We start from the raw sequence: 18,662 nt of genomic DNA, 5'->3' as shown, positions 1-18,662 counted from the left end.
CGCAGCCGATTTAAAAGAACCGTTATTAACTAAATCTTCGTTGAGTGTGTTCAGTGAGTTTATAGTAATAAAAATAAAATCAGAGACTGTTTGCAATGGAATCTATCTTGTCGCCGCCGCCGCCTTTTATTTTCGATAATAACCTTGACAATGTGACCTCTGGCAATTTGTCTGTAGAATGGACTAAGTGGAAGAAAGCGTTTAATATTTACTTCGACGCGTGTGAGTTATCGAAGAAGGAAGAAAAGGTGCAAATTAGTATTTTGCTGCACGTTATTGGAGAACGGGCTCGTGAAGTGTACCAACAGTTTGAATCGGAATGCACGACTTTGAAGAGTTTGATTGCGCGGTTTGATAAGTTTTTTTTGCCGAAGAAAAATTTAACTATAGAGCGGCACAGGTTTTTTACACGGTGTCAGAATGATGGTGAGTCTATCGAGCAGTATGCTTTTGAGCTCAGGAAGCTGGCTGCCACTTGTGAGTTTAGCACGCTAATGCAGGATTTGATAAGAGATAGGCTGATTTGCGGCATAAAAGAGGACGCACTACGGGAACGGTTGTTACGTGAGCCGGATCTGACGCTGAGTAAATGTTTAGATATTTGTAATTTAGCCCAGATGTCTAAGATGCAAGCGGGGGCTATAAAGCAAGAGTCTGTAGAACATAATGCACATATTGTGGAAAATAATCCTAAGCATAATACGGAGTACAATTGGAATAGTGAAGGTGGTCAAATTTGGGGGGTAAGTCACCGAGGAGCGCCGGCGCATCGTGGAACGGCGAGAAGTCGGGGGCGCGGTGGCCGTTATCAGACCCCCGCCCGCTTCCCCGCGACCCCGTGCCCGAGTCCTGCGCGGCGAAATCAGCTGTTTAATCGACAAGTGCGTGATGTCAATAGTGCTAACAACAGCAGTGCTAATTTGTCGTGTTCGCGGTGTGGTTTGCCTCATGGCAGTTCAAGGTGTCCTGCCATCGGCAGAAGGTGTCTAAAGTGTAACAGCTATGACCATTTTTCGCGTATGTGCAATGTAAACGAGGTGCGAGCTGAGGAAAACAATGATCAGGTAAAAAACTGCTGTACTAGTGCGAGTGTCTGGTGGATTGATTTGTTGTTCGAAAAAGGAAATATTAAATTTAAGTTGGACACTGGGGCGGATGTAAATATAATACCACTTCGTTTTTTGAGTCAAATTTGTATGCATAAGAACGATTTAACCTCAACGGGTGATACATTGAGCGCGTACTCGGGCTATTCCCTCAAGGTGGTAGGGAAATGTAGTTTAAAAACAAAATACAAGGATCGTATATATATCTTAGACTTTATTGTTGTGGACACTACTTCACAACCGATATTGGGTAGGGATTCGTGCGCGGAGTTAGGTGTTGTCAAATTGGTTTTAGATATTGAAAGTAATACCGGTAGTGATATAGAACGGTATGTGTATAGGGAGTATTCGGATGTTTTTGAAGGAGTTGGGTGTATGCCGGGAGTGTACAAGATTGAATTGAATAGAAATGTTAGGCCAGTGGTACACGCACCGCGAAAATTGCCGGTAGCTTTGAAAGATAGTGTTAAGAATAAATTGGATGAGATGGTCAGTGATGGGATTATTGCGAAAGTTGAGGGGCCCACGGACTGGGTCAATAGTATGACCGTTGTAAGGAAGGCTAACGGTGACATAAGGCTATGTTTGGACCCGAGGGACTTGAATCAGGCGATTAGACGTGAGCATTTCAAATTGCCGACGTTGGACGAAATGTCTGTCAATTTAGGAGGTTCGAAATTTTTTAGCACCCTTGATGCCAAGCAAGGATTTTGGCAGCTTCGTCTTCACGAAGATAGCACCGATTTAGTTACCTTCAATACGAGTTTTGGAAGATACAAATTTTTGCGTTTGCCATTTGGAATAACTTCGGCATCAGAAGTATTCCACAAAAAAATGTACGAGCAGTTTGATGATATGGAAGGGGTTTGTTTGTTTATTGATGACCTACTCGTTTACGGTCGCACGAAAGAGGAGCACGATGCTAGGTTGAAAAAAGTATTAGATCGGTGTCGTGAGATACATTTAAAATTAAATAAAAGCAAGTGCAAGTTTGGTCTGTCTGAAATAAAATATTTAGGACATAAGATTACCCCGAATGGCATATATCCCGACGACTCGTACACGTCGGCAATAAAAAATATGCCTTGCCCAAAAAACACAAAGGACCTTGAACGATTTTTGGGCATGATAAATTATGTAGGTAATTTTATACCGAATCTGTCCGACAAAAATCATGCGCTTAGACAATTGCTTAAAAAAGACATCGAATGGCATTGGTCGGAGTCGCATGATAAAGCTTTTAATCTTTTAAAGCAGTGTTTGACGAGTGTACCGGTTTTACAGTATTATAGTTTAAAAAAACCCGTGGTGATTTCTGTTGACGCTTGTAAAAACGGGCTAGGTGCTTGTTTACTACAGGATAATTTGCCTGTATGCTATGCCTCGAGATCTTTAACGAAAGCTGAACAAGCATATGCGCAGATAGAAAAAGAACTACTCGCATGCGTATACGCCTGTGAAAAATTTTATACTTATATTTATGGTCGAGGTGATGTCACAGTGGAAACCGACCATAAACCGTTGGTAAGTATTATTTGTAAGCCGATCGCCTCTGCTCCAGCTAGGTTGCAAAGAATGCTCCTGCGTTTGCAGCCCTACAACTTTAAACTTGTATATAAACCAGGCAAGTATATGTATATGGCGGACACTCTTTCTCGTGCGGTGGATCCGGCGAGTACTCCAAATGTGGTGCCGCGCGACCAGCTGGACGCGCGCGCACAGGTGTGTGCCGTACTGCTTAGCAACCCGCTCGTTGACTCGCACTTTGTACGTATACAAAAGTTGACCCAGGACGACGGTGAGCTGCAGACGCTTATAAGATTTATTACAGACGGCTGGCCAGAGCATAAGCAGGATGTCGATGATCAGGTCAAACCCTATTGGGGTTTTCGTGATGAATTGACGGTCGCGCATGGTATGGCATGGAAGGGCGATCGAATTATTGTTCCAGTAGCTATGCGGAAGGAAATGTTAAGGCGGGTGCATATTGGGCATTTAGGGTTAGAGAAATGCAAGTTAAAAGTGCGTGAATCTATATTTTGGCCAAATATAAATAGCCAGCTAGAGGATTTTATTAAAAACTGTCAAGCATGCCTTACTTTTAAAAACCAGAATCGAAAGGAGTCATTGATACCACATGAGATACCGGACAGGGCATGGTCAAAAATTGGGGTAGACGTATTTCACTTTAAGGAGAAAAAATATTTATTGATAGTAGATTATTTTAGTAAGTTCTTGGAAGTTCTAGAGTTAAATTGTTTACTGTCTAGCCATATTATTGAGCAGTTAAAAATTGTTTTTAGTCATCAGGGTATACCTGACATTGTGATGTCAGATAATGGCCCCGAATTTTCCTCGAGCCTATTCAAACTGTTCTCTCAGCAGTGGTGTTTTGAACATATTACTTCTTCTCCATGTTATGCCCAATCCAATGGGCAAGTCGAACGGAGCGTACAAACAGTGAAAAATATACTTAAAAAAACTAGTGTGGAAAAAACCGACTTCAGACAAGCACTGTTAGAATACTTAACGAACCCCATCACTGATCAGTTAGCATCTCCATCAGAGCTATTGAACAACAGAAAGTTTCGTGGAATCGTACCATATGCACCCCAACTTCTTCATCCTAAAATCCAAATTAATGTCACGGCAGAGTTAGAAAAGAGACAAAATAAACAAAAACAGCAGTACGACAAGACGGCCCGTGATTTAAAACAATTAATGCCCGGTCAAAAAGTTAAAGTTAGAGTAGATAAGAAATGGGTTAGTGGCACAATTTTACATATTAAAGGTATCCGATCGTATTTAATTCAATTGATGCAGGGTGGTACTTTGGTGAGAAACAGGCGTCATCTTATATTAGATTCAGAATATCGCCCGGAGTTACCTGTGTGTCCCCGTCCTTATGACGATATCACAATATCGGCTGATAATGATAACGCCAGGGCGCATGCGCCCGCCCCGCAGCCTCAGTCGCACGCGCAGCGTGCTGCTATTTACACGACCCCGGTGTCCGAACATGTACCAAATAATAACAATTATGTCACTCGTTCTGGCAGGGTGGTGATTCCTCCTGATTGGTATTAATTGGCAGCCGGGTCGAATAGTATGTGCAGTTTAGAAGATGGATTGTTATAACATAACTAAACAATTTTATACCTATATACATGAAGCATTATATAAGGTTCAACTTGCATTGACACTTCATTATTGTTTTCATACAGCATATAAGATTAAAACCGTTCAATACAGATAATGGGTTTATTTGTGTAAAGAAAACCTGTATCGTAGGTATATAAGGAATGTTTTAGTCGTTATAATAAAAATGTAGGCACTGTAGGCATGTTATCATAGATTATCATGATTATGAAATTTATAAATGTGTTTTAATATTTGTACCTTATGAAATTTTGTTGTAAATTTTCGTTTATTTCCTGATGAACTAGAATGAGTTTCAATTTAATAAGGTGTTGCATGATGTTTTATTACTCATTGTTCTGTAATTAATAATTAAGGAATAAATTAAACATATTATGTTTCTGATGCTTCCATTTCAATGTTAATAAATGAATGTTGTTGCTATATTAAATAGTGTTTATGTAATAAGTATGAAAATTGTGTAGGTATTGCAACGATATGCCGTTTTGTATTCTACCTACCTATATTGTTCAATAGTTTGGAATGATTACTTACTGTGCAATATGAAATTATTAACTAATAAAAAAAAAAATACGAACTTGTTCTAGCAATGCACATTGAATTACTTTCAACTTATTAGTTAAATATGTACTTAAGAACCTAACATAAATATATAATAGTGAAATTAATACATATTACCTATTAAGTACCTACCCATTTGATTAGTGTTAATTAGTAATTTAAGTATTACTATTTTTGAACACCTACATTTTTATTTATTTTTTCTCTTGACGCCTTCACTGTGATTTTGCACTAAAAAATTGAGTGAACTTACATATAATTACCAAATTTTTTTTTGTGTAAAAGGAGAATGAGTAGGTACTTATATTATATTTGTTATTGCGTTTTAGTCAATAAAATGATTTAATGTATAACTTGAGCCAAATATAGAAATTGTAAAATGAAAAGTAAAAAAAGGGAGTTGTGGGTAGGTTGTGATTATTGTTAATATGCATGTGGGTAAGAGCTGGAAATATATGATTCAGTCTTGATCCGAGCACGTAGTTTTATTGACGCATCCCTATACATACGTTAACAATATCCATAACCATAAAACGTTAACAAGATTTTAAAGTTCGAATCACCCCCCAGTAGGTAATATAACGTAAGTATAAATTATGTACCTAACATACTTATGTTCAACTTACTTGTCGTTTCGATGGTTAGTTAGCGGAAAGTTTTACTATTGTATTGTATCTTTGAGGAGTAATGTATTAGTTTCAATACAGTACCAAACTCTGCACACAACACCACCTTCATCTTCGAACGCACTGTCGCGGCAAATTTAATAAAAATCGTAGGAGCTTAACGGAGCAAGAAAACGCTGAATTGTATCCTCCAGCCCTTTGGACGCTCGCCGGGGCCTAAGCCTCGCTTGTCGCAAAACGAATTCAATTCGGATCATTCCTCGTATTATCCCGATTGAGACCCGAAATTGGATCTTTTTGCATAAAAAGGAACTAACGAAATATAGAAAGGTCGACCTTTTGAGGAATTATGAAGATTGGGATGGAAATATTACTTAAACCGTTTTTTTTGGTATTGGGTCGAATTTGAAAAACCTTCATCAACATAGTTCTTATAATATATGTATAGTGGTTCGTATTTTACACAACCATTTGGGGCTGACTTTTCTCGTATTTTCCGACATAATTTATAGATAAAGTCAAGAGACATGTAAGCTTTAAAGTTTAAACGTCTGTTAGTTTGCATATAATTTAAACAAAATTAAATCGACCGATACCTACTGCACTCATTCTCATTTTCACGCTTGAAATGCTTAGTATTAGATTCGTATAGTAATAAATTGCGTAGTCGCTAACTGGTTAATGAAACTGTGTTGAAGTTGCGAGTGCAAAGTGTATTAAGATACGAAACGGCAATATTTTGTAACCGAGTCGATGGCTGGAAGCGTCAATGGCGTGGAACACGCGAGATATAGGGTATGTTTTATATGCGTGATGTTTATTTAAGTATATGTATTTATTCTATATTATCAAAACTTTAAGCCTTAAAATCTTTTCGAAATATACTTATAGAATCAAACGTAGGAGGTAAAAATTAAGACATTCACTTAAAAATATTATTTGGAACAAATAAAGGTTAGTAATCTAATACTAAACGTTAATCGGCTGCTCCGAGAATAGACTCAATACCTTATTTCACAAAATGGTCTATGCCTTATTTAGATCGCCCCCGACTTATTATACTTATTTACAAAGTGTGAACAAATAATAAGTTTAGCAAACTAAATGAGAACACAAATGTATACTTAAGAGGGAAGTATAGCTACTGACAAAGGGTATTTCTTTCATACAATTTCCATTTCGGGAGAAAACGTTTTCCAGTAACTAAATCTTAACTTATCACTTTGAGTTTGATTACGATCGCTTCAGCATAATATATTCTAGGTATATAGATTTCACTTTTTTTTATTAAAAAATAAATATATTGCATTGTAAATTTTGAAAAAAGGAAAACCTATAAACCTAGTTTTTCATTGGGCCAGTACCTAACATACTAAAAATCATGGAGAATGGAAAATATTTAGAAGTGGAAAAACGTTTTCTTTTTTTGTATGGACGATCACGTGCTATACTTCCCTCTTAACAAAACATTTCTCAAAACAATATGAGCGCGGTTTTAGTATTGCGTGGAAAACGTTATACCTAGGTATTCAATACATGTATTAATACTGTCACGGGTGTGCTTGTGTTGAACCTCGTGTTGTACGTTGTTTTGTTTTCCCACGCTCTGTAATTGTTATCGGCAGAGAAAAACTACGAGATTACTCATCATCGAAAATATTTATGTAAGGTAAATGTGGCTATTCCGTCGTAGGGACTATTCCGCCACTAGCGTTTTTCTCGAACAACGAACAACATTGTTAATTTCGTCGACAAAGCAGCGATTGCTTTTAGTTTCAGCAATCAAAAGCAAATGGATTTTTTCCTACGATTGAAAATCACATAAATACACACTCGTGGACGGAATAGCCCCTACATATGACGGAATTAGCCACATTGCCCTTATTTAATATCTAATTTCCAGCAGTAAACGTTTGCGCAACAATAATTGTAACAGTAAACACAATTACGTTTGTAACTGTGGAGATTAGAATAAATCCCATTAAATCTTGCTTTAATTTTTTTTAACAATCATGTAAGTAAATACCTAATATGGCATACGTCACAGCAGACACTTCCACAGCTACTACATTATGTATCTAAGTAATAATTTACTTTACAATGGTGGAGAATAGAATAAGTTTTCTGCCACAAACTGCTGTGCAGTTTTGCAGATAAGTAGCAATAATACTTTGTAATTTCCCTTTTTTATAAAAAAAAATAATTAATTAAAAGTACCTTACGAGCGGCCGAGTAGGTACCTACATTCCAAGTGCCAGTTACAGCATATTGATTAACTTTTTTTATAACTACGTCGAATTTTAAGCAATAGGTACATATAGCATATAGCTATGGGAGCATTCATCTAATACTTTGTCAGAAAATCTAGAATCCATGTTAAATCAACTTATCAACTATAATACCACACCTACGGTAAAAGCGAAACAACTTAATTATATAGACGGTCAAGCAAATCTTGTCAGTAGAAAAAGGCGCGAACTTCAAATTTTCTATGAGACGATATCCCTTCGCGCCTACATTTTTCAAATTTGCCGCCTTTTTCTACTGACAAGATCTGCTTTACCAAGTATATGTTTTAATTATAAAAACATTTCGGTCGGATAGAATAACCTATCTCGTAAACGCTCTCTAACGTAATTTACGGTTAACGTGAAGGAGAGAGAGAGAAAAACAAGGTAAAGCTTATTGGTGCTCTATTTAAACAAAGTTATACGTGTATTTTTGAATAAAAGCTTACCATCTTTTTATATATGTAGGTCGTTATTTTGCACTCATAATGCTTAAAAAAAATAAAAAACAAAACATTGGGTTTTCGTCACTCTGCGAATTTCGGCAAAAGATGTTTAATTAATACCTACCTTTATTTATATCAACTTTGTAGTCACACTGAGAGAAAAGGTACTTACCCCGCCCCGCCCTGCATAGAAGTTCGTATATAAGTTGTGTTATAAATCTTTTCAAGCTTCTTTTATTTTCTCAAACAAAATCGGAAATAATGCCTTTGTAAATATCTATTTTTGAAACGGCTTTAGCTACGAGTTTAGGTAGGTATGAAACAATAATTTTTTCATCACACTTGCTCGAAAAAGATCTTATCTGCATGAAGCAGGTGTACTGAAGGACAAAGGCCTATATTGTTCCCGCGGGAGTTATAGATTCTGAAAAAAAAGCTATAATTCACGAGTGAGTTATGGCTTTTTTTTTAATTATGTTACTAATTTATACGAAAAAAGTTGTTTTAAATGAGTTTTACATTGAAGATACTGACGTTTATAAATTATTTTTATGGGTATGTTTAAAAATATTTAATTTGATTAATTTAATAGTCGTTTAAATTATTTTTTACACAATTTTCAATTATGGCTGAATCCGGGTGGGTCTGTGCCTTCGAATCCTAACCTGCCAAAACAAGACAATATGGCGGACGAATGTTTGAAATATCACCGTATTTAAGAATTATTTCGCTTAAAATTTAGTTTTTTCTTCGCAAGTGTGATGAAAAACATTGTGTGTAACTCCGGGGGTAAGCATATTGTAAACTCGAGTATTATAGACCTCGTTTACAAAATCTCGCTTACCCCCCACGTTGCACAATGTACTATTAATGATTTTTAGGTCAAAAACCTTCTTCTGAAAACGCTTAATGCCTGCGTAGTCTTAAAGCACTGCAATCAGGCGAGCGAGGTGGTGAGGAGGTACAAAGATTGTGAAAGTGGTAGGGGGAGGTAATTAAAGGCGTTTATCTGACTCAGGTGTCCCTAATTACCAAGATACCGAACTATGTTGCTAGATGAACTGTCAGGTAGATGCGTTAGAACCACTTACATGCATTTTAGTTATGATCTTGAAGCTTGCACCTTTATAAGTGGCACTTAAGTATTAACACTTTACTGATACGTATTTAAGGATTATGAGTTTGTCAGTTTGAGGGAAAAACGTAGATACTACGGCATAAATTCGAATATATACCTTATTATCTTGTATAGGTAATCAATCATAATGTTGCATCGCCTACAAGTTCTCTGCTTTGGCCAAAGGTTGACTGGTAGAGAATGCCGTATAGCATTCTTTGTACGATTATATTTTCTTCAATAAAGTTTAAATAAAAAGGTTAAATAAACGAATCTTTGGAAGGCAGGTACCTACATCACGCCATATTTCAATAGAAACTCAATAGGATACCACCCACCGGACAAACCATAGTCTCATACACTACCTACAAAAGATCTAAAACTACATCTTGAGTATTCATTGCTAATCCAGTTTTCATATAATTGGCCAGAAACATAAATACATTTTTTTTTATTTGAGTATGAGGATTCTCGAAAATTAAATAATCTGTTGTATGTCGTTTATATACTATGTGTAATATTGCGTAGTGTTGCTCGCATAGTGCATCGCGAGATATTCGTTAGGACAAACTGCATGTAATTAACAGGTATGCGTAACATTCCCTTATCTAAGGCTTTAAAGTAATCTTCAGAGCGAGCAAAAACAATTCTCAGCATTCTGTTGGCTGCAGAAGTTGTGTAGATGTTTATGAATTTGTGTGCCATAAAAACAACATTAGACATTAATGGCCATTCTCATTCTTTAGGTGCTAATATCTTGCGAATGAAGAAATAAATTGCGAAGTATATCGTTGTATTACATATTTACAAAAAAAAACAAGAAACTGATTAAATACTTAATCGCAATTGAATAATGTTACTCGCAATGTGAAAATAAATTGAATAATCCTAGTTTAACAAGAATTATATTAAAACAAAAGCTACTTCATTAAATACGAGTCTACTTCTACATCGCAAATATGTATTAGACGAGACTTTAGATTACTCACATGTAGGTACAAAGAAATGATCTTGCCGTAATCGAGCCATACATGATTCAAAGAAAACTTCAAGGAATAAGCTATACCTACCTACCTATGTACCTACCTACATAACTTATGTAAAAACTCTTATAGGGAGCACACGTCACGAAACGGGCTATTTATATTCAAATTCATTTTCTTAAGGATTCCGGAGAAGATTGCTTTTTGATTATGCCGCTATATCACGTATTTGGTTTAATTTTCCGAGCACCCTTATTTTTATTACTAAGAAACGGAGTATGACGTACGAAGTAACCTTTAAAAATATAACTACATAGTACCCAGTCACGCAATTATTCCTATATCTGGCTTAGAAAGTAGTCAACTTATTTGTATTAGATTCTAATAAGGTAAAATAAAACTTTGGCGTATACAGCTTCGAATAGCTTAATTAAAGCGAATTCGGATGTCGCATATACTCGTACTCGTATTACACACAGCCACATCGGGCAGCTATAACGTTCAACTGCAAATCTCTCCAAATTTTAGTCACAACTTCGATTTTCTAATCCTGAATGGAATCAACTAAGAGATCTGGCCACATCATTCACAAAACGTTCCGTCTTTACTTTGAACTTTTCTCAAATATATTTTGACCTCAAGATCCGTAATAAGCATTTGAAATCAGATGTCACACGAATACTGGTACTTCTGAGATGCGCTCGATAATGCTTGTGAAATAAGTTCTAGATCGAACAGGCTAAGCTCGCCCCATGAACTAGTTGTTAAAGCTCTGAACCATTAGATTGCTCCGCAGTCACAGGGACATTAAGTATTGGTCAAAGATTAGTTACCTTCTAGACATACATACAGTCAACGGTAAAAATATGGGTGTACAAATCATTTCAAAAATATGTCCCATAACTCTTATGTCAGTGAATTAAGAACTATGGGACATATTTTTGAGTAAGTTGTCTACACCCATATTTTTACCGTTGACTGTACATTAACGGGAAAGTAGTGTCAAGTTTAAACAAATTCAGAAAAACATTTAAAAATCAGATTTACTTAAATAAAAAAAAAACCTATGGCCAGTGTCTGTTTGCGGTTAACTGCAAACCGGACAACATATACGTCAAATGGTTTTAAATTTCGCTATACGTAAACTAATTTTAACGATAAGAGTACAAGCAAATGGTTAAACGATAAATAAGTAAGTAGGTTTATATATTTAGGAAAATTCTTCAAAATAAATATGTAAAATAAAGTGTGCGAATACAGTAGTAACTCAGTTGGTATTTGTCATGGACCAAATTAGAGACAAACTAGGAATTGTGCCTACATTAAATCTAGACCACTCTGTTTTGTTTATCAGTTAGTCTACGCCCCTTCAGGATAATTGCCTCATGCCTTATTCATGGCGCATACGTCGTGCGCGGAAAATGCTAAACTTTCGGCGCAACGATTTATGACGCAGCGACAACACGCGTTTTATTAAACGTGTGGTAAAAGGGTAAAAGCAGAGGGTAGTTGACGATTGATACGTGACGCTATCTTGTAACAGATTTTTCTCAAAAATGGACGGCAAAGTCGACTTTGCCGTTTAAAAAATAGGTTGCGAAGCGCGTAGTTTATGGTCAGTCAAAAATTAAAAAGTTAAAAACATTGCAGTCTCGATTTTGGGACTGCAATGTTGCATACAAATTCCATTATTTGTCGAGTTCCAAACTTTTTAAAAGTTGAAATGGCCATATCAAATGAAGGCACAGGCCCATTAAACAGCCAAACAGATGATTAGTACCGCGACTATTTAGCTGTCTCAAATAGGTTGGCGTATTTTCGGCAGAAAAATACACTTCTATTTTTTTATTAAAAAAATAAAAAGGCGGCAAAGCTAATTTTTTCAATTGTTTCTACTTTTTTCTGTGAAAATATATACGTAAGAAAGTTGCTTTTGTAAAATATTTCTATGATATTTATATTTCTTGCACCATTTTTGAGAAAAGCACTATATATGACTCGGCTGGAAGGCTACTTGCTGGCTTCGGATTCAATTAAACGGACTCCCAAGGTCGTCCGTTTAAAACGAATCCTCAGCCTGCAAGTAGCTACTTCCGAGCCTCGACAATAATGTACTATTTCCTAGTTTCGTTTTAGTTTTGAGAAAAGTTGGCAAGTTTAGTTGAGGCAGTTAAGGATGACTCACGTTAGACCGGGCCGATCGGGCCGTGTCTGGACCGGAGCTTCTGGCGCTTACTTTTTATGACAGATGATCACGTGATGATTTTCATAGAAAACGAAGCGCCGGAAGCTCCAGCCCGGACACGGCCCGGTCTAAGGTGAGTCATCCTTTAAACTACTAAGATGGTTTTTGCAACAGTGCTGAAATGTCAGAAGAGTTTATATAGATACACGGTAAAAATCTACTCCGTTTTTAAAATAATTACCTACCTCTTAAATTGTCAGAAATTCGGAATTACTTTTATTTTTCTATAAATTGTCACTTTCGCCCAGCAAATATAATTCAATAAACTAAGGGTATAATTTCGCTTGGTCCCATCAGTTAAATCAAACTTGCGTACATCAGGCTCATCATCCAACTCATTTATAATTTATAACATTAATTTATCCCCTCTCCTCTTGTCAACGACACAAATTGGTTAATTATTACCAGTTATGTCGTCGGCTTATAAATTTGAAGATCGCGTGATTTAATTATAATCAATAATGAATCTGAAAACGACGCGTTTGGGGTGTTTTGGCTGTAATTAAAATCAAAGATTAAGTGTATGTAAAGATATCAAATTGCAAATTGCTTGGTTAGAAATAACATATTTAATCCGAATTATCCGAATCAATGTGAACGTGATTTATGCCGTCCAGGACGGAATCTTTTGAACAACTTCTCTTTGCTCAACCTACTCACATACCACATTTTAGAAATACCTATATCATGCGTAGTAACCATAGAAGAGACGTAGCAAAATGACACGTCTCGAAAAATATTTCGAGAAACCAAGGACAATCATACCAATGACGTATGCGAAAGCATTCCAAATTGTGAACTACTGTTTCTGAATGAATAATTCCGTTATCATATCAATAAAATATTACATTATAGGAAGTAGAAATTAGATGCAAAGCCAAATAATCTAACTAGTACGCAACGTGTCCGCGTGTCCGTGTGTTTGATATATTGTAATTGCGTGCGCGCAGGTCTGAAGGCAAGAGTTATTGTTTGCGATATTGGTAATTGAATGTAGTTTGCAGCTAATGGTTGTACGGCTTGTGGGTATGGTAATTTGAGAAATTGTGCCATTTCACGGGTTAGCAAACTCGAGCACGATAGGATACTGCGGGAGCAACACGAAGTTTGCTAATACCTACTGTGATATAAAAAGAAAGCGCTTCTTTACAGAAAAACTATTACGCTCGTGGTTTAATTCCTGAATCTTTTGCTTGCTTGCGTCTAAAATTTAGCGTTTCAATACCTATTCCTTGTTAAACAAACGCTATTGTGTTTTTATAAAATATTTGCACACATGCAACAGGGGCTTTAATTTTTTACCTTTGTTTCATCGCTCCTAGGTGATTCTTTTATTATATATGTACACACAAGCTATACACAATATTTATCTATACTCGCTTACCTTTGTAAATAGCAAAAGTGTTATTGTAAAACGAACGAATCAAAACTAATAATAATAAACATAACCATACTACTTTAAATGCCCCGAAAATGTCAAATCTCAGTTATTTGTATCTGCTTTGCATTTATCAACCAAACTACTAGTTTGTTTGACGGTTTAATAATGGACAGCCGGATAATTCTATCCAATTCGTTTAAACTAAGCAATAACGTGAAATTGAAGTTAAGAAAACTAGTTTTGTTATAATCTATCGACAGATACTAATGGTATCTACACGCTGCAGTTAATCACTTAATTTTGTCTGAGTCACAAATGGCTTTCCCTATTCAATACTCGTACTGCGTAGTACTATGTGCCGTGGAACTGGAATATTTAATATAATTATTAATAATCAAACACCTATAAAAACAACGGTCTGGATCTACTTTTGGTATGAGCGCATTGTATGAAAAACTGTTAACGCGCTTTAGGCTTTTATGCAGAACTTTCAAAGTTATTATCGGAAATCTAAAATTTAAATACTTTATAAAATTATATAGTTAATAGAAAAGAAAACAGCTATTCAGCTTTACGCCACATTATTATAAAGTATTTAGTTTAGCTAAAAATAAAGGTGGTATTTCTTTGATTACATTACAGCTCTTAAACTACGCGTTATATTTGTATAAAATTTATTCATTTAATGAATAATAGAACATTTAATAACTTTTTGTTTGATATACCTAACACAAGTGTATTGTGACGGAGACGATGATGAAGTTTACACAAAGTATATTTTAAATTACTGCTAGAGTACCAAGTTTCAAATACCATTTAAAAATAAAAAAGAAGAGAATTGAGCTATTATTTTATTTCATTTTTATATTCCTTGTAAGGAATAAGTGAATTTCATCCCTTGCTTAACAATCTAATATTGCGAAAATAATGTACTGTTACGATAAGATGCTTTAGAATAGTAGGCCAAGAAAGGTACGCTCGGCTAGTATGGCGGAATGGAAATAATTAGTAATAGCTGAAATTTTCGGTGTATGGGACAGATAATAAATCTAGTGATTACGTCGACACATAATCCAAATAAATATATTACATTTAGGTATTTAAAAAAAAATGTAAAAATATAAAAAATCACAGAAAGTTTGTAAAAAATATTAATAACATTTTTTAAATTTATACTCATAGAGAAATATTTGCTTTATGACATTAAGCATGAATCACACAAAAAATAATTCTGTATCCTACATTTAAAGTAAGTAACCTACGGTTATTATTAAATTCAGTATATTTCCGTCCTCAAAAATGGTAATAGGCTATTTTTTCTCTCATTATTTCCAAATTACAATAAGTACAAGCGTTGCAATTTAATCGTACACTAAATAATACCGTATGGGAGGTTTTATGGGGTTGTGCATTAATTGCCTGGTTAAAAATGGTAATAGATCAATATCATATGGGATTTTTATTATGAGTTCTCCTTCATCGAATACTGTAAAAATCGGCTTGAAATATGATTCGTAACACAAAAAACCATCAAAAACGTTAAAGTTGCTTTAAAGTTGCCGCGCACGAGCCAGCGAGCTAACGCGATTGGTCATTGCATGGAGCGGGGCGACGGAACGATGAAACTTCCATCGCCCCGAGCGCGAATATTTAAAAAAGTATTTAGTATATTTACTATTTACTCGGTCAAAACATATGTACCAGTGAACGTAAAAAATATGGGAGACTAGATTCGAACTAATTATCAGCTTTAATCTGGGCAAGAGTGCTGTAAATAAGAAAGTAAATTTTACGTAATTGCAGGCTTTCCGTCTTTGCGTGCACGTTAAATTTAATACAATAATAGGCCAATTATATAGGGCTATTATACTGACACACACCCAATTTGATAGCAGAAAAAGACGTGAAATTAAAATTTTCTTAGGGAAATCAAATCTTCGCGCCTATAAGTTTAAACTTTAGGTTTCAATAGCGGTCATTTAAGTACCACCCCTCACCACTAAAATGTAATTATCAAAAACGACAGTTGCTAATGTTCCCCAAAGTAAGCATTTCTAGTTAATGCTGCAATACAGTGGTACCGGGCACCTTGCGACGCAAGGCCGAGCAGGAATCGCAAACCTTAAAATATTTGCACTAATTAATTGAGTTAGGATTTTGTTAGTACTCTTTAATTGAATAGCAAAAAATATAAGTTATGCATTAGAAATACCGTTTTTATTCGATTTTTAATTAAGTAATTATTGTTAAACTTATTTTTACCGTGTGGTGTCGGTTAAAATTTCACTAGTAACATCATTTGGCGACTAGGGCAATAAAAGTCGACACCACAACCAACAAATTAACAAACAACAATAACCAACAAATTAACAAACAACAAAAATTTGCAGTAATATTCCAAAACTCGACTGAACGCAAGCGCACCGAACCGTGTCGCTCCCCTGACGCGACTCAGTGTCATAAAACGTAAGGCCGTGGTATTAACGACAGCGGATAGCTGAGCGGCGAGCGGTGACTGCAGGCGGCAATAAGGTGTTCAGTTAATGTTTTTATAATTTGAAATGACTTCGTTTCCATGTAGAAATAACCAAACAGACTTTAGAAGCATTTAATATTTTATTTGTGGCCGTATAAATTATGTTTTATTGGTAAATTAACTACAATTATTCATATTTGTGGATAAAACAATATACATACTATAATTAATACTAAATTAACATTAAATAAATACATTATTTATGACATAAAAATACATTGCGCGTATTTAACTACTTAGCACTGTTTAATTACGATACTTGCAAGCAAGTAGTAAAGTATATGGCTCCATCCTATCCTGTACCACGATATACAAGCGATAACATTTTTGCGACAGTTTTGTATAGATAATGGATTTGTCGCTAGAAAATTACGATATCGAGATAAAAGTCAGGTCTCTGAGCGCTATTGAAACCTCAGATGCTTTTTACTTATACATGTTTTAAATTTGCCGCGCTTTTTCTAGTCAAGCTGAATGTGTTTCACTATAGAATAGTAATCGAATTGGTTCAGATTTAACGTTTAATGCATATAAATAACATAATTAGTAAATAACATAATTTTGGACTAAGTACATTATACAACCTACATGACATCAGGCTATGGTTTGGCGCACCGTGACCCTGAACGGCGCGGTAATGTGTTACGGCTGTTAAGTGAAGTCCAGACGGAATAATCAAATCGACCGATTTGATCAGAAATGAAATTGGGGTCAATCTCCAAATTAAGCAACAATTAAACAACTGTACCGATATTTGGAACCTCAGAATAATATACCCGGCCGGATACCGGATAGTAACTTTGCTTGATTTCAGAGTAAACAAATTGGATTTAAGAAACAGTCACGGTCATATTGTACATTACTCGTTTATTATTTCAAAACAATTTAAACATCCACTCACTTGCACGCGTAGGTACCTACTCATTTCGAACATAGAAATGAGTCCGCGCCAATGTTCTTCACGAAACAGGTTAAAACCTGCACAATGCGCACCTAAAAACCGAAATGTAGGTATTGTTAAATTTAGTTTGTAGTTAATTAGTTTTTTGGTGTAAGGGGCTATTCATAAATTACGTCATTTCAAATTAGGGGGGGGGGGGGTCTGGACATCGGATGACGGTAGCATGAAGTAGGAGGAAATGGGGTCATTTGAAGCATGATTTTTGGATGATTATAGGGGGGGGGGGGGGGTCCAAAATCGTCAAAAATCGATGACGTAATTTATGGACAGCCCCTAAGTGTATGAACCAAGGTCTGAAATAAATGATTTTTTATTTTTTTTATTGTTCCGCCGGCCGAAGATTCGGCGGTCGGATACCGAATATTTGGCCGACGGTCGGGCCGAATATCCGGTATCCGACCAAACAACTATCCATTGCATTTCTAATTGAGAGTGGCAACACTATCGTAGGTCGTATTGCCCTTTTCTAGCATATACGTCCCTCGCTCCTACACTCCCACCACACAGGCAGGTTGCTTTGTCAGTTATACAAGGCAAATTTTCAAGTCATTGGCATGCTGTTTTTCCATCTGGAAGGTCGTGAAGCTAAACTGCTGGTGAGTTTTTGAATTTGTACCTCAGTTTAGCTGACTATATTGAAATAGTTATTTATTTTACAAGGGGGCAAAGTTGTTGTTTAACCGCTCGTGCTAATATTGATACTTGAGCAAGTAAAACATTCGAAACATGGAATCTTGAGCGTTGCGAGGGTTTCAAAGCACGAGGGTTAAACAAAATTTGCCCCAAGTGAAACACAAAATGTTTCACCACACCAACCCGAAGCAAATATTAAATGTAAAAATATCATACAAAATCAAATACAAATGAATTTTATTAAATATTTATGATTTAAAAGTCAATTCTACCAGCAAACATAAGAAAACAACTCAAAATTTGCATTTGATTCCTTTGCCTCACTTGTGAATAAAATGAAACTTTGCTCTCAGTCTTTGAAGTGCAAAGTAAGCCTTTCCGAGCTGGTGTGAAATAAATAATTAAATTTTTCACGCCACTGTTCGGAAATGTGGCAATAGATGGTCTAAAACCAAGCTGGAAAGTAGGCAATAGCTGTAGCACTTGAACCACCACTACTACACTCGCGTGCAAAAGTATCGCATCACTTTGCATTTTTTCGTCCGCACCCAATATCTTTGTAATTCTATACCCGATTCTGAAAATTTTGGTATCAACTGAAAGCTTATAATGTAACGCAT

At 35.8% G+C, this 18,662-nt stretch overlaps 1 protein-coding gene across 1 annotated transcript; it reads left to right on the top strand.

Annotated features, from left to right (window-relative positions):
- The first annotated feature begins 75 nt into the window (after nt 1-75).
- Nucleotides 76-4,696, top strand: LOC134804721 (uncharacterized). The gene is made up of 2 exons (XM_063777888.1): nt 76-1,064; nt 4,166-4,696. Exons 1-2 carry the CDS (start codon nt 96-98, stop codon nt 4,181-4,183), a joined length of 987 nt encoding a protein of 328 aa, XP_063633958.1. The 5' UTR covers nt 76-95; the 3' UTR covers nt 4,184-4,696.
- The last annotated feature ends 13,966 nt before the right edge of the window (nt 4,697-18,662 follow it).

This window comes from Cydia splendana, chromosome 2 (assembly GCF_910591565.1).
Source record: "Cydia splendana chromosome 2, ilCydSple1.2, whole genome shotgun sequence".
NCBI lineage: Eukaryota > Metazoa > Arthropoda > Insecta > Lepidoptera > Tortricidae > Cydia > Cydia splendana.
This window is presented reverse-complemented; position numbering and strand designations above follow the sequence as displayed.